General features: G+C 47.8%; 1 protein-coding gene across 1 annotated transcript in view; it reads right to left on the reverse strand.

Annotated features, from left to right (window-relative positions):
- Window positions 1-17,232, reverse strand: part of Bruce (BIR repeat containing ubiquitin-conjugating enzyme) — an 88,924-nt gene that overhangs the window by 34,107 nt on the left and 37,585 nt on the right. Inside the window, exons 24-38 of the mRNA XM_028320968.1 lie at window positions 16,923-17,178; window positions 14,316-14,479; window positions 12,902-12,977; window positions 12,689-12,817; window positions 11,761-12,013; window positions 9,531-9,727; window positions 9,013-9,154; window positions 8,756-8,839; window positions 8,531-8,656; window positions 7,766-7,905; window positions 6,998-7,157; window positions 6,049-6,276; window positions 3,457-3,700; window positions 927-1,168; window positions 172-365 (exon numbers count right to left, since the gene is read on the reverse strand). Of these exons, the coding sequence (XP_028176769.1) occupies window positions 172-365; window positions 927-1,168; window positions 3,457-3,700; window positions 6,049-6,276; window positions 6,998-7,157; window positions 7,766-7,905; window positions 8,531-8,656; window positions 8,756-8,839; window positions 9,013-9,154; window positions 9,531-9,727; window positions 11,761-12,013; window positions 12,689-12,817; window positions 12,902-12,977; window positions 14,316-14,479; window positions 16,923-17,178 (2,635 nt within the window). The remainder of the gene's footprint in view (window positions 1-171; window positions 366-926; window positions 1,169-3,456; window positions 3,701-6,048; window positions 6,277-6,997; window positions 7,158-7,765; window positions 7,906-8,530; window positions 8,657-8,755; window positions 8,840-9,012; window positions 9,155-9,530; window positions 9,728-11,760; window positions 12,014-12,688; window positions 12,818-12,901; window positions 12,978-14,315; window positions 14,480-16,922; window positions 17,179-17,232) is intronic.

Here is a 17,232-nt window from a genome sequence, read left to right on the forward strand (position 1 = left end):
GCTCCCTGTGCATGTGTGCTCACCGTGGCCAGCGTGTGCGTGAGCGCGGCGGAGGGCGGCGTGCGGTCGCGCAGCCAGCGCTCGGCGGCGCCGGCCAGCCACTGCAGGTAGCGTGCTGCGAGGCGTCGTGTGCTGCCTGTACATGTGTGCTCCCTGTGCATGTGTGCTCACCGTGGCCAGCGTGTGCGTGAGCGCGGCGGAGGGCGGCGTGCGGTCGCGCAGCCAGCGCTCGGCGGCGCCGGCCAGCCACTGCAGGTAGGCGTGGGCGGCGCCGGCGGGGCAGCGCGCGCATAATTGCCGCACTAGCTCGCACACGCCGTTCATGGCGCCGCCGCAGCCGCGCATGTTGGGGGACACTTGGAACTCTGGTGAATAGAACGATGGTCAAATAAGACACTTTTAGAGCTGCCATACACGGGAAGCCTGGAGCAGTCTATACAGTGTGAGGAGTACCTAAAACTATCTTAGTTTTAGGTACTCTTCACACTAGTCTCACTAGTGTCTTTCGAGTCTAGTTCATCTTGCCACCACCTGCGCGACGTCAACACGTCGACACGGCGGGGGCGCTGGTTTAGTGTTGCTGCGACGCCGACGCAGAGCGGCTGCCGAACGCCGGATCTATAATCCCCTCACTCTGCTGTTTCGTTACTTATCCGAAAAAACATAGCGTTGACGCTGTGCAGGCGCTGGCGAGACGACGCGACATTCAAAAGACGCTAGTGTGGGGGAAGATTGCAAATGAGCTTTCAGATTGATCCAAACCACTCTAATCCCATCCCACTTAACATCAGGTGCGATTGTGGTCAAATACCTGCCTTGTTATAAAAAAAAAAGATTGCCAATTTGAAATTACATGTGTGTAGTTGTAGTGTTAGTACACAAGTATACATTATAAACTTTATATAGAAGAGTACAAGTGGTCTTACCGTGAGCTCTAGCAGCAGAATCGGTCTGCAACAACGCAGTGAGCACTCTCGCGCGATGCGCAGGCGACGGCGCGTGCACGGCAGCGGCTAACAGCGCGTGGTGCGCGTGGTGCGCCGGCGGCCCGCCGCCCAGCACGCACGCGCACAGCGCGTTGATCGCGCCGGCGCCCGCGGCCGCGCCCCAGCGCGTCGCGCCGGAACGCGCGCGCGTGCACGCGGATATCACGCACGCCCAGTTGTTCCTGCGGGAACCGGTACTATTAATACGGTGGCGCTGCTCGTTCGACAAAGTTGTTAGTGGGACGACGGGGCGTTTTTGTTAGTTAGAATTAGGACTGCTTTGGGACAACGCAGTCAATTAAAATAGAGAAACACGGGTCTTAACGCGACCACACCGCGCGTTGATCGCGCCGGAGCGCGCGCGCTTGCACGCGGATATCACGCACGCCCAGTTGTTCCTGCGGGACGCGCTACTATAAATACGGTGGCGCTGCTCGTTCGACATAGTTGTTAGTGGGACAACGGGGCGTTTTTGTTAGTTAAAATTAAGACTGCATGGGAACAACGCAGTCAATTAAAATAGAGAAACACGGGTCTTAGTGCTTGTTCACGTAGGTACGCGCGGGCGCGGGTGCGGGAAACGTTGCAAGCTCGTGTTCACATTAACCACCAGGCGTTCGCGCGAGTGTGACGTACTATCGTTTCTAGCGACAAGTTCAAACTGGTTGAACTTACCTGACGTCGCGAGTGAAACGCGCGCGCCGCCGCTAGTTTGACATGAACACACACAAACATCTTCACGCGTTGAAATTACCGCGAGCGCTCCGCGCGCACCAGTCGCTAGCTTGCCCGCTAGTTAGACCGCACCTGCGTTTCGTGCGTGAACACTTGGAATCACTACATATGTTTGATATTTCGTCACCGCGCCCGCCACCGCGCCCGCGAGTCAACGTGAACAAGCACTTAACGCGACCACACAGCGCGTAGATCGCGCTGGAGCGCGCGCGCGTGCACGCGGATATCACGCACGCCCAGTTGTTCCTGCGAGACACGGCACTATCAATACGGTGGCGCTGCTCGTTCGACATAGTTGTTAGTGGGACAACGGGGCGTTTTTGTTAGTTAGAATTAGAACTGCATTAACAACGCAGTCAATTAAAATAGAGAAACACGGGTCTTAACGCGACCACACAGTGCGTTGATATAGCGCCGGCGCCCGGATATCACGCACGCCCAGTTGTTCCTGCGGGAACCGGTACTATCAATACGGTGGCGCTGCTCGTTCGACAAAGTTGTTAGTGGGACAAGGGGGCGTTTTTGTTAGTAAGAATTGGGACTGCATTTGAACAACACAGTCAGTTAAAATAGAGAAACACGGGTCTTAACGCGACCACACAGCGCGTTAATGGCGCAGGAGCGCGCGCGCGTTAACGCGGATATCACGCACGCCCAGTTGTTCCTGCGGGAGCCGGTACTATTAATACGGTGGCGCTGCTCGTTCGACATAGTTGTTAGTGGGATAATGGGGCGTTTTTGTTAGTTAGAATTTGAACTGCATTGAAACAACGCAGTCAATTAAAATAGAGAAACACGGGTCTTAACGCGACCACAGAGCGCATTAATGGCGCCGGAGCGCGCGCGCGTGCACGCGAATATCACGCACGCCCAGTTGTTCCTGCGGGAACCGGTACTATTAATACGGTGGCGCTGCTCGTTCGACAAAGTTGTTAGTGGGACAAGGAGGCGTTTTTGTTAGTTAGAATCAAATTACGAATGCATTCAATTGGGACAATGCAGTCAATTAAAATAGAGAAACACGGGTCTTAACGCGACCACAGAGCGCATTAATGGCGCCGAAGAGCGCGCGCGTGCACGCGGATATCACGCACGCCCAGTTGTTCCTGCGGGAACTGGTACTATTAATACGGTGGCGCTGCTCGTTCGACAAAGTTGTTAGTGGGACAACGGGGCGTTTTTGTTAGATAGAATTAGAGTCAATTAAAATAGAGAAACACGGGTCTTAAAGCGACCACACATCGCGTTGATATAACGCCGGCGCCCGGATATCACGCACGCCCAGTTGTTCCTGCGGGAACCGGAACTATTAATACGGTGGCGCTGCTCGTTCGACAAAGTGGTTAGTCGGACAACGGGGCGTTTTTGTTAGTTAGAATTTATAGGATTGCATTGGGACAACGCGGACGCAGGCCGCTACCAACCGGGCAACATGGTCAGTGTTGGGGGAGGCCTATGTTAAGCAGTGGACGTCCTATGGCTGAGATGATGATAATGATGATGATGATGGGACAACGCAGTCAATGTTCGTTGGGTAATATCAGTTATGGGCATGATGCTGGCTGGAGTTCGACGATGTTCCAAAGGCCTCACGAGTGATCGTATTACGGTCGTCATCCTTCACGCCTCGGTAGTTCAGTAGGTAGTAAAAAACCTGTCTCGAGTCGAGTCGCGCGGGCGGTAGCGGCGCAGCACGGCGGGCACACGGCCGCTGCTGACGTCACGCGGTACTCACGGCGCGGGCGGCGGCGCGGGCGGCGCGTGCGGGCTGAAGGCGGGCGCCACGAGCAGCCGCAGCTGCAGCAGGCCCATGTTGGACGAGTCGCGCGGGCGGTAGAGGCGCAGCTGGACGGTGGAGCACACCACGGGCCGCGCCAGCGCCAGGCGGATGAACGTCATGCCGGCCGTGCACTGCGGCGGGCCCAGCGGCGCCACCGTGTCGCCACAGCCGGCTTCGATGCCCACGGCGCCTGGGCACGCTGCATACAAAAAATAAACTTTAGCTTCTGCTACTAAGCTAAGAATGCAAGGACCGCTGCTGCGGATCCATAGCTCCCAAAGAATGCAGATTGTATGTATGTAAAATTCAGTAACACATTTCACGACGCGGTTTACACCCGCGGCAAGCACGGTTATTCGCGGCGCCCATTGTACAGGAGGGCAACTTGTAGAAACATGCGGGTCACGGTCAACAACAGCCTCAAAGGGTAGCTCCCCTGTGCTCTGTGATTGGTTGGCGTCTTACAATAATCGTCCGCCAAGTGTGCAGCGGCTTCTTAACCGCACAGAACTCCAGCCTCGTACGTTTGGAAATATAGCCTATGTAATAATGATAACGCTTCTGGGACTCACTGGCTAGACTAGTAAGATGCGACTGCAGCTGCAGCTCGTGCAGCGCCGCAGCGTAGGGCAGCGTGAGCGTGAGCGCCAGCGACGTGTCGTCAGCGCTGAAGAAGTGACTGACACAGTAATAATGTTGCTGGGACTCACTGGCTAGACTAGTAAGATGCGGGTGAGCGTGAGCACCAGAGACGTATCATCAGCGCTGAAGGAGTATACAGTAGTAATGTTGCTGATACTCACTGGCTAGACTAGTAAGGTGCGGCTGCAACTGCAGCTCGTGTAACGCAGCAGCGTAAGGCAGCGTGAGCGTGAGCGCCAGCGACGTGTCGTCAGCGCTGAAGAAGTGGCTGACACAATAAAGTAAGGTAGCTGGTACTCACTGGCTAGAGTAGTAAGGTGCGGCTGCAACTGCAGCTCGTGTAACGCAGCAGCGTAGGGCAGCGTGAGCGTGAGAGCCAGCGACGTGTCGTCAGCGCTGAAGAAGTGGCTGATACAGTAGTAATGTTGCTGGGACTCACTGGCTAGACTAGTAAGATGCGGCTGCAACTGTAGCTCGTGTAGTGCAGCAGCGTATGGTAGCGTGAGCGTGAGCGCCAGAGACTTATCATCAGAGCTAAAGAAGTGGCTATAGTATGTACAGTACAGTAGTAATGTCGCAGGTACTCACTGGCTAGACTAGTAAGGTGCGGCTGCAACTGCAGCTCGTGTAACGCAGCAGCGTAGGGCAGCGTGAGCATGAGCGCCAAAGACGTATCATCGCTAAAAAAGTGACTGTAGTAAGTACAATACAGTAGTAATGTTGCTGATACTCACTGGCTAGACTAGTAAGGTGCGGCTGCAACTGCAGCTCGTGTAACGCAGCAGCGTAGGGCAGCGTGAGCGTGAGCGCCAGCGACGTGTCGTCAGCGCTGAAGAAGTGACTGACACAATAATAATGATGTTGGTGGGTATTTCTTATGAAATCTCGAAATTTGAGATTTTATTTAAATTTCTTTTTTTTTTACATAAACTTAGATATTTTTTGCAGAGATCAGAAAAGTTACTTTTAAAGATCTGTCCAGGGGTATTGGTCTTATATATTTTTTTATATTACCTATAAAAAATGAGGTTTTAAAAAATTAATAAATGAGGGAATGATTAACGGAGTGAGGGAATGATTTATTATTATATTATAGTAAAAAACAACATGTACAAATGGCATATTGGCATGCTTTAAGTTTTGACAAGTATTTCGGGTATTCACTAGTCTTAAGTTTTTACTTAAACTTTCGCTTTTTCCTTTAAATATTTTAATCTTTCTTTTTCCCGCAGTAAATTAAANGAGAATGATTTTCACGGTAATAAAGTAGCCATATCTTTTTTTTCTTTAGAGGTAATACGTTTTCTTTTTATGCAATAGTGGTATAGACAGCGTACATTCAAATAAAAAAAAGACTTATGTAATTTAATGCATGTGACTCGGCACTAATGGCTCGGGAATCAAACTTCGCAATTTGATGAGAAATACCCTGGTATAACTCACTGGCTAGACTAGTAAGATGCGACTGCAGCTGCAGCTCGTGCAGCGCCGCAGCGTAGGGCAGCGTGAGCGTGAGCGCCAGCGACGTGTCGTCAGCGCTGAAGAAGTGACTGACACAGTAATAATGTTGCTGGGACTCACTGGCTAGACTAGTAAGATGCGGGTGAGCGTGAGCACCAGAGACGTATCATCAGCGCTGAAGGAGTATACAGTAGTAATGTTGCTGATACTCACTGGCTAGACTAGTAAGATGCGGCTGCAACTGCAGCTCATGCAGCGCAGCAGTGTAGGGCAGCGTGAGCGTGAGCGCGAGCGACGTGTCGTCAGCGCTGAAGGAGTGGCTGATACAGTAGTAATGTCACTGATACTTACTGGCTAGACTAGTAAGATGCGGGTGAGCGTGAGCACCAGAGACGTATCATCAGCGCTGAAGGAGTATACAGTAGTAATAAAGCTGTGACTCACTGGCTAGACTAGTAAGATGCGGCTGCAACTGCAGCTCATGCAGCGCAGCAGCGTAGGGCAGCGTGAGCGTGAGCGCGAGCGAGGTGTCATCAGCGCTGAAGAAGTGGTAGGACCAGGCGGCCGCGCGAACTCGCCGCGCCGCGCACGTGCCGCGCCCGCTGCTCGTGCCGCTTCCCTCTAGGAGTACGTCCGCCGCCTGCGCGGTCGGGTTGCCGCACGACACCGAACCTGCAACAAGCATTACGTTATACTTCTATGTTTGACGACATGCTTTTTTTGAACTGATATTGCGACGATTATGGAATGGAGCAAGGTTCTGGAATGGAGGCCGCGTACCGGAAAACGCAGCGTGGGACGTCCACCTACAAGGTGGACCGACGACATCGCAAAGGTAGCAGGGAAGCGCTGGATGCAGGCCGCTACCAATCGATCAACATTGAAAGCATTAGGGGAGGCCCATGTTCAGCAGTGGACGTCCTATGGCTGAAATGATGATGATGATGATTGCGACGATTGCGTGCGAGCAAGCACTTTTACTCTACCTTTACTTGCTCTCTCTGAACAGGTGTACCATGAAGATTTTATTGTCAACTAGCAATCAATAGTTTCTCATTAAACAAACTTAAACTACGGACGTGTTATTTACATGATTAGGAATAATTTTAGGTAACCAACGCCTAACGATCTTACATTGTAGAACTTATCTGGTTACTTAGAATCTGCATTTCAAAAGAAACACAAATAATAAGATTGATATGGACAGATGGTCAACCTTAGGATAATATCATTACTTGGACAAGTTTGGTTGATATGGTGACCATAACAAATGAGATAACTTATATAAGATTATAAAACAAAATATCATGAATAGACCATCATTGTCTCGTTAATTACCACATTAAAAACCACAACATCGATATAATAATATTCACAAGTACAGTTGACTTACACAGCGGTGCAATGTTGACGAGCCCGTTAGTGGTCTCAATGACGGGCGGCTGGTTCTTCTTGCTGCTGGTAGCGGGCGTGGACAGGTTGATGAGCTGCGGCGGCAGCTTCAGGTAGTTCATCAGCGAGGACACTAGCCCCTGGCTGTTGCTCGGTCCTGACTGCAAAAGAAATGGATTGGAAATTGAAAATTACTTCACAGTTCAAATAAAGTCTTATTTCCGTTAAATATCACGTGGCTGTGTTTCGTTTACCGTCGGAGAAGCCTGGGTATTCATGCTAACGTTTGTCCAAACCAAAGTCGCCAGTATACAAGATGTATCTGAAAAAATATTGCAGCTTCAATCCACTTCGGAATAGCACCTTTAGTACCGCTGGTCGGGAATAGCATCCTTAAAATTCATGCTTACTTGACCTTCGATGAAGAAAGTAATGTAATAATCATGCAAGCCGTGGTGGAAATCCTTGAGATGAATTTGTCCAGCAGTGGGTGTCATTTGGCTGACATAAACGAACGAAGTAACCCGGTAACGGGACGATGCCCACCTCTCATCTTTTCCACCGCTGCAACTCCTGTGTAGCCAGGACCTACAGCTTGACAATTAATAAAAACCCAGCCAGTGAAGGTCAAGTTTGAAGTGCCCCGGTAAAAAACGGGACTATTCCCACCTCTCCTTCCCACCACTGCAACTCCTGTGTAGCCAGGATCTACAGCTTGACCGCCACAAAAACCCAACCAATAAAGGTCAAGTTTGTCCCGGTAGCTTACCAGGTGGCAGGCGGTGAGCTTCTCGACGGCCAGCTCCAGCCCGCCGGCCTCGATGAAAGCCGCCTGCGCTTCGGGCTTGTCCAGCAGCCGGATAATGAGCTGCTGCATGGCTTGAGATAGGTGGACGACCTCTTCTTTCCCTGAACAAAAGATAGGAGAGTTTAACACCAAGACGCATAACTAGCGGGACTATTCCCAAGTTGCAACTTCTGTGTAGCCAGGATCTACAGCTTGACCGTCAATAAAAACCCAACCAGTGAAGGCCGAGTTTATCCCGCAGAAAGTGGCGAATAACTAGTGGGTTCACATCTACAAGAATACATAAAGACTTACCCCCTTCCTAATAAAACTTATACTCTAACGTTTAGTATGGAAATCTACTATATAAAAATAAGTCGGGTTTTCCTCCCTGACGCTATAACTCCAGAACGCACGAACCGATTTCCACGGATTTGCATTCGTTGGAAAGGTCTCGGGCTCCGTGAGGTTTATAGCAAAGAAAATTCGGGAAAAGGGGGTAAAACACGCGTACGAAGTCGCGGGCGGCCGCTAGTGTCATTATAAAACATTCATTGTAAGGGGGGTAAAGAACTAAGCTCAATCGGCATCTAATTCTCAATTTAGTAACCGAGTGGTTCTGGGAAAAAAAATAGTATATCGAAATCTCAAGTTCATATCAGATGAAAGCGTTTCAAAAGCCTAGTTGCAAAAATAAACTAACCCTTATTACGTAGGTAATGACGACGCAAAACAATGGTTACTTACTGATGAAGTCCATAATGCTAGAAACCATAAGCACAGGGTTGGCAGCCACGCTAGGGATGGTGGCTACAAGCCAGAACACCTCCTCCTTCAGAGACGCGTAGTCGCCAGCCGTCTCTGAGTTCATTCCTGAATATAAAAGGCAATAAATTAGGAACATATTTCAAACACTTGATTGATAGTCAATGTTATTCAGTTAATAAGATAAAGTACATATTAATTATTTACCCGAGTTCAAAAATAGGTTACTCATGCCGTCGCACATGGACAGCGTTCTGTAGAATCTCTCCATAATGAGTGGGTGTTGTAGTACTGTGGACAAAAAAGATAGATTAAAGGTACAGATTAATTTTCTTTCCTTGATAAAAATCGACCTTAAAGATTAATAAATAGGGTTGATTGTCGTTGGGGGCAGCATCCTATGTGTGCTGCGCCCGCGCATTTCAACAATCAACCTTGTGCACATAACATTAGGGTGTATTTACCTGTGTCAGCGTGGCAAGGTGTTCTCGCAGCTTGCTGCTTGCGTTCGTCTTCCACATTAGTAGCGGCGTGCTGTGAATGCTGCGCCTTGCTCTCGTCCGTTTGTGACTGTTCACCGGTAGACATGTTCGGACTTGATCCAGACTGGAATTGGAAAAAAAGTTGTTAGAGGAACTTTTGCGTGGTTTCACAGTTAGAAAGTGGTATTTTAGGGTTCCGTAGTCCTGACAAAGAAAAGGGTTCTTTGTCTATAGTTTCGATGTGTCTGTCTGTCTGTCCGAGGTTTTGCTTGGAAACTATTGGCACTAGAGAACTGTAATTTTGTAGAGGTATGTATATTAATTACGCCGACAAAACGGTAAAATAAAATTAAAAAAAAAATACCCTACCCTACCCCCTACGTGTAAAGTGGGGATGAATTTTTTTTCGTCTTCTACCCCATCGAGTAGGGTATCGTTAGATAGAGGTCTTTTAAAATGGCTTAGGGGTTTCTAGGACTATTTTTCCATCTAGGGATTACCGGCGCGGGCGGCGGGTAGGGCACGGCCAGCAGCTTGCGGCAGTAGTGCAGCAGCTGGGCCAGCACGGCGCGTCGCAGCGGGGCGCGCCGGCCGCCGCCGCCCAGCACGTCGGCCAGCAGCCCGGACAGCCGCGCCTCCGACCCGGCCTCGCCGCGCGAGCTGTTGCTCTCGCGCACCCAGCCGGCTGACATGTGAGCTGGGGAATAAAGTGCTGTTAGTGAAGGAACGAATTTTAAGCGGCACGTAAGGGAGAAGCCACACGTTACGGTGCGGCGCCGCCTCGCTCAATCAAAGTTCGGGGCAGGCCTGGCTCACTCCGCGCGGTACATCCGATAATTACCTACAGCGAAGCGCCCCGCCGGCGGGTATTATATCAGTCGAGTGTCACGCGCGCGCTCGTCAGGACGCTGGCGTGCGTTGTAGTATGATTATAATTCTATGATCGAAGTAAAAATGGACATAAAGAGAAAGAAATATTGTGTGGCGTTCGGGTGTTTAAATTCGAAAAGTAATCTACCGGATTCATCTTTTTTTTCGCTTCCCAAAGATGCTGAGAGGTATGTTGGCCATGTAGGTAATCAATAATTCTTATAGTATATCCAATATAGCTTGATTAAAATGACAGCTGTCATCAAAAGTAACGACATAACTTTGTAGTAGCGATCAATGAGAGCTAAATATTGGCGGACAAGAAATAATTCACGTCTGACCTACAAACAATATTTTCGACGACAGTGCTTCCAATAAAAATGTTAATTTCGTGTAAATGCAGCGTTAAATTACACCAATAAGTAGTAATTCGAAATTATAAAAATCAAGCTAGAGTATTAACGACGTCTCTACAAGGTTATCTCGAGTTACAAAAATGTTAGTGTTGGGACATAATAATATCGACATATCATATTAAATTAAAACTATTTTTTTAACATATTTAAGTCAAGTTATACGTTTTTCTAAATGTTCACTATTAAAAACCAAAAAACATTTCATTCTTAAATAATAAAACATCGGAAATCAATCACCGGTAATTTTTTGGGTATTCATAACACCGTTGCTCTAGAAGAGATGCCCACCGCCCTTAGCGAGAGGAAAAAACCACTGAAGAACACTGATGATAATGACTACGACTTAGGTTGTACACCCTTGACATGAATTTTATATTTTACTGTCTTTAAATTTAAATTATAATTGTCATTTTTATGAATGAAGATATGAAGAAAAATTGGGTGCATTTTTTTATATCATTTTTTCGAAAACTTATCGATACATCTATGTGAACCGTACGAAACATACCCAGCACTAGTCACATTCGTTTGACAGCTGTCATTCTAATCAAGCTATATTGGATAGACTATAGTTAAGGAACGAATTTTAAGCGGCACGTAAGGGAGAAGCCACACGTTACGGTGCGGCGCCGCCTCGCTCAATCGAAGTGCGGGGTGTGCTTGCGGTGCGGCGCCGGGACGCACCGTCTGGCATATCATTGAGTTTTATAAGCAGGACGCCGCAGCGGCGACGACCGCACCGCACCGTGTGGCTTCTCCCTTACATGGCACTGCGCTGCACGTCACTTATGTAGATACTATACATCGTTCCTCGATGCTACAAGAATGTTATGACGCTTTGTGCTGCGCCAAAAAGCTCAGCACAGCGCCAATCGATTGACGTGCGTTGTATCATTAAGAGATGTCAAAACATAATTATCTCACAAATTTTGTATATGCAGGCTGGTGAAGTCACTGTTACAGAGCAATCTAAACGCACACCTCGCTGAAATGCGACTCTCCCTCCCCGCGTTTGCCCCGTCCGCACCGGAGCGTCAATGTGACGTCACGGCTGCCAGGTGCACAGTCATAACGACAGGGTAGTAATGTTATGTTATTTCAGAAATGTTGTCTTGGAATGATTTATTTATATTTAGGTATTTATTTATTTATTTAGGAAAACTAGGGTTTTACAGTGTATAATAATGACATGAGATAGGCAACGAGTAAACCACTTAAATAGGTTCCCACAGGTAAAAACAATTGAAAAAATTTAGTGAGCCTTTGCACCAGGGCTATTACATACTACGTACTACAATACTATAATATACTACGTATACCTAAATAAAAAGTATTGGAAAACATTGCCAAACAGAAAAACTATTTAGCTATCCTTAAAAAAATTGGTGAACGAGATCTAATATACAATTTAGTCTCTAAGCCAGTCACAGCGTCAGCCACTCACCGACGGTGTCGAGCAGCGCGACCGCGTGCTGCGTGTGGCGGCCGCTGAGCAGCTGCAGGATGGACAGCGCCAGGCGCAGCAGCGTGGCCTGCAGGTCGTAGGCCTGGCCGGGCTCGCCGCCGCGCCGCCACACGCTCGCCACCATCCGCAGCGACGCCAGCGCGCCCGCCGCGCCGCGCGCGCACACCACGCGCGACAGCAGCGCGTGCAGGGCGGACGCGGCGCCCGCGCCCGCGCCGATTGTGGCTCCGCCCTAACCGACACAATAATGATCAATCGCATGATTCGTGTTCTTCGTGTCACACCAATAACTTTCCTGGACTCAAACGATAGTGACAATCTCACAACTCATGCTCCATCGTAGCACACCAATAACTTCGCTGGACTCAAGACCAGCAAAGATTGAGGTATGGAAACAATATAATGAAAGAGCATTATTATCAGTGTGTGCGTGCACGCGGCATACGTATTGGCGCGCTCACATACAAACCGCGCTCGGGCGTTTCTATGAAGATGACCTACTCATTTGTATTTACTCTGATATTACGGGACTATTCCCACCTCTCTTTCCCACCGCTGCAACTCCTGTGTACCCAGGATCTACAGCTTGACCGCCAATAAAAACCCAACCAATGAAGGTCAAGTTTGCCCCGGGGGAAAGTTAAACTGACATTGGACCTACAATGAAATTAATCAGAAGAACATAGGAGGAGTTCGAAGTTAAGGTTCGACTTCCCTCCGTTGCAAAGCGGATGACGAGGAGAGCATACAAATTATAATAAAAACCATTGTGCTCAACCTCTATTATGGGTTTCAAAACCGTAACTAATTACGTACTAACGTCATTTTTTTTTAAATATGACGCTCATTTTCTCATCAAAAAGTCACTACATAACGTATTTATGCAATGTATAAGTATCAAACTTACGAGATAAGGTTCTGATGAGATTACAGCACCATCTGTAGCAACATTCATGGTAATGAACTTCACCACAGCCGGCACGAAGTGCTCGCATTCAAGTATCACTCGACCCATCGTCTGAGTGCTGCCTTCCATCTGCAAATAATGACAAAATGTTAGTTACAGAAAGAGGATTTTGAAGGTTACGAAAGCTGAAAAATTATTGTTAGTTTTACAAACCTGCAAAGGCAAATTGGTGATCCAGGCGAGGGTTTGCATGGATAACACCCAACACCTCAGCGATACGTTTTCCAATCTGAAAACAAAAATCAACATTAGTCTTCCTAGAAGGATCCATATACATAACACATTTTGGTGCTAAATTATACAACGGAGATAAAACATACCAGCAAACTTCGCAATGCGAAGCCAGGCATTCAATCAATTTTGAGACAATCTGTGTAATTTGATGTTCTATGGTTTGTAATTTTTTTTTTTAAATTGGTGTGGGGCTTGAGCTTAGGGCTTAAACTTACGCGGGCGCAGCGCAGTGCGGCGCAGACGCGTGCGACGAGTTTTCACATGCGGGCATGTATTATTAGGCGTGTACCTGTGCAAGTTTTAGGCCCGATTTCCACCAAAACGGAGCGGAGCGGAGAAGTGTCGGATCGTCAATTTTTTCTATAGAATTTGACAGCGACGTTGAGTGGAGCTGTACGGAGCGAAGACGAGAAGTGGAAATAATGAAATCTGATTGATTAATTCAACACACTTCCCTGCTCTGCTACGCTCCACATTGGTGGAAACCTTGAGCTTGAGCCTTAAGCTATAGTCTGGTCCGGGAGCACGTAGAATCTTGTCCAATGACCCCAACCTACCCTAATTATATTGCTGTCGCGACTGTGCGACGGGCGGCCGCAGTGAGTGTGCGAGCGCGACAGCAACATAATTACGCGTGAGCGATAAGGATGGGTAGCTTGGGGTCATTATTTATTATTATTGGTTTTGGGCCTTCATTTGCGCCAGCTCGACCAGGTTTGATCTATTGTGGCAGCCCTTGTCTTTAGAGTTCAGCTGCTTAGTCCCGTTGAGTCTATAAATTTCCAGATTCTTTGGAGCGTGACATCTGCTATCTCATCCGGGTGCATGATGTGTCGCCCGAGATGGATACTTCTTTTGCTCATAAGCGGGCCGCATGAGCAAAGAACATGCATGGCCGTTTCTTCTTCTGTATGGCAGAATCTGCACAGAGTTTCCTCGGTCATGTTCATGTTTGATTTGTGTTTGTTTAGTTTGCAGTGGCCGGTTAGTATTCTAGTCACTGCACAGGCTTTGTATCTTTTGAACTTTAGCAGTTCCTTAATTACTTTGTTGCTATATCCCTGAATGAGTGCTTTTGAGTGTTTTTGTCCCGATGTAGACTTCCACCACTCAATAGCCTCTTGTTTGCAGAGGGCGGTTGGACAAGATTCTACGTGCTCCCGGACTAGACTTTACAAGTGTGTACCTCACGTGCACAGCGACTGCAGCAGCGCGTTGACGATGTCGGCGGGCACGGCCAGCGTGGCCAGCGACCACGCGCCGCCCCACGCCGACCCGTTGAGAGTCAGCGTGCAAACCTTGAGCTTGAGCCTTGAGCTACAAGTGTACTCACGTGCACAGCGACTGCAGCAGCGCGTTGACGGTGTCTGGGGCGAAGCGCACGCGCGGCATGTCGGCGGGCACGGCCAGCGTGGCCAGCGACCACGCGCCGCCCCACGCCGACCCGTTCAGCGTTAACCAGAGAGCTATCACGTTCTCCATGAACGTGCAGTCCATCTGTGGATTAGTAAAATAATAAAAAAAAATTGTAGCCAATTACAAAAGACAATGCCGGAAATTGGCGTCTTTTTTTTTCGCGCGGCAATCGACCAAACTTTGTTTTTTTGATTACAAAATAGTGTAATAAACCAAACTTACTATGACATGTATACCTCTAAACTCAGTCTGAACTGAGTTACGAGCGTTAGAAGTTTGATGATTTACATACTAGATGTTTGTAGACGCGCAAGTTTTGTGTGAAATTGCAACAAAATAGTGACATTGTATGTGTAAACAAACAATACCATCCATTAAAGGCCCCAGACATCAGTGTGGAGTAGAATCAGCGCAACAAAAAAATAGCGGAATATTTTATTGCAATCCCAACTAATATTATAAATGCGAAAGTAACTCTGTCTGTCTGTCTGTCTGTCTGTCTGTCTGTCTGTCTGTCTGTCTGTCTGTTACGCTTTCCCGCTTAAACCTCGCAACCGATTTTGATGAAATTTGGCATAGAGATAGTTTGAGTCCCGGGAAAGAACATAGGATAGTTTTTATCCCGGTTTTTGAAACAGGGACGCGCGCGATAAAGTTTTTCTGTGACAGACAAAATTCCACACGGGCGAAGCCGCGGGCGGAAAGCTAGTTTCTTATAAAACTTGAGCGCAAAAAGCAAATCTAGTATGTAAATCATCAAACTTCTAACGCTCGTAACTCAGTTCAGACTGAGTTTAGAGATATACATGTCATAGTAAGTTTGGTTTATTACACTATTTTGTAATCAAAAAACAAAGTTTGGTCGATGGCCGCGCGAAAAAAAAAAGACGCCACCTTCCATACAAAATCTGGCATTGCCATTTACATAGACAAATATTAAAGCGTTAATGACTGCAGCAGTCGAAGACTGTGTCGCAGTCATTAGCGCGCTCCTCTAAGACAGACGCTATAAAAGCATTGGTTCCCAAAGTGGGGGGGGCGCGCCCCTCAGGGGAGGCGAGGGGGGGGCACGAAATTTTTTGGATGTTTGAAAGGGGGCGCGTCTCAAATAAGTTTGGGAACCTATAGCATTAGGATTTAACACATTGAATTAGTGACGTAATGAGAAATGACGCGTTATCAAAGTCGGTGTAAGTGTACACAGTGTCAAAGGTAACGCCGACCCGTTTAACGTCAGCCAGAGGGCGATCACGTTCTCCATAAACGTGCAGTCCATCTGTGGATAGGAGCGAATTAGTGACAATCAGAAAAACAAATAGGGTCTTACACCTTTTTTTGAAATATGTTGTAAATCAATCGTAAGGTTATAATGAACCAGTGGAATTTTAATTTTAATTTTTAAAAGCCTATAAATGACTTAAAACTTGAGTGTAAATATGATTTTGACTTTTAGCGCGGAAACGCTAGCCGCCATGCTGACTCGGCTCGTGACGTCACTCCGTTAGTTTCTTTAACTTTACTTTAACTTTTTGCTTTCACAAAATCGTCCTCCATGACGCCATTTTTCGCCATTATCACAAACAAATTCAATATTTTACACATAAATCTAGCCAAAATCTACTTGTTTACTAACGTAGTGACGTCACTGCGGATCCGTCATGGCGGATGGCGTTTTAGACATTTGAAGAACAGATTAAAAAGATGCGTTTTTAAAAGTGAATTTAAAAATTCTATTTGCACTTTTATGTAAAAAATATCAACGTTTCCCGTTTAGTTTTTATGAAATCTATTAAAGACATGCATTTTTATATTTTTTCTTACATGGAGTAAAATACCCTATTATCAATGACTGCGATCGCAGTGTCAAAGTCAACGTTCGTCAACGAACGTCCGTTCAGCGTTAGCCGAGGGCTATCATGTTCTCCATGAACGTGCAGTCCATCTGGAGGCAGGAGCGAATTAGTGACGTCATCAGAAGAAGCGAGTGTTATCAAGTCTGCGATAGCAATGTCAAAAGCATTTACATAAAAAACCGGAATTGACATTTTATAGAATTGAAATGGCGGGGTAGAAATCTGAGAAACTTTTGTGTTCTGTTGTGTATAGGTCGCGCAGCAAGAGTTGCGGCGATCAACACCTTTCCTTGTGTACTACCCGTTCGCGCTAAGTTTCCGGACCGTGAAATGCGGGTCCCCTCCCCCAACCGCGATTAAACGCAATTAATGTGTTTTATTTTACGCAAATACACAATTTTTATCAATAATAATAAATAAACAATATTTTATTTAAATACGACGCTACCCTTCGAGTGAAGTCATATCGCCAGCGGCAAACTTAAAGCGAACGGATAGTACTGTATCTGTATACGCTTGTCGTCATCTTGTACGCTTCTTCTCAGCACTAGCTCATTCATTGTCCCGAAGCAGTGGTGGAGTTAGTACTGGGACGTGTAAAAGTGCTTTTTAAAAGTCTACTTGCAAGAATAATATGAGTTTTATGACTGAGCAACTAGTGATAATCCCACCTGATAGTGGAACTCCAGCGCCAGATGCCTGAACACGTCATACAGCGTGTGCGTGAGCGGCGGATGCGGTCGCGAGCTTGGCGACGTAGGCTGCGGCGGCGCGGGCGGCGGCGGCGGCGGCGGCGTCGGCGCGCGTAAAGCGGCGGCGAGCGCCCCGCCGGTATTTAGTAGGGCGCGCCTCGCTAGTGCCTCGGCGGCGATGCCCGCGCCTCCTGCGCCGCTCTCTAGGCGAGCGTCGCCGCATTCTGATACCACGCTGAAAGCAAACAACAAAGTTTACACCCGTATTCACAAACGATGCTTCAATCAA

Source organism: Ostrinia furnacalis, unplaced genomic scaffold (genome assembly GCF_004193835.3).
Source record: "Ostrinia furnacalis isolate ACB-3 unplaced genomic scaffold, ASM419383v2 OfSCF7464, whole genome shotgun sequence".
NCBI classification, from domain to species: domain Eukaryota; kingdom Metazoa; phylum Arthropoda; class Insecta; order Lepidoptera; family Crambidae; genus Ostrinia; species Ostrinia furnacalis.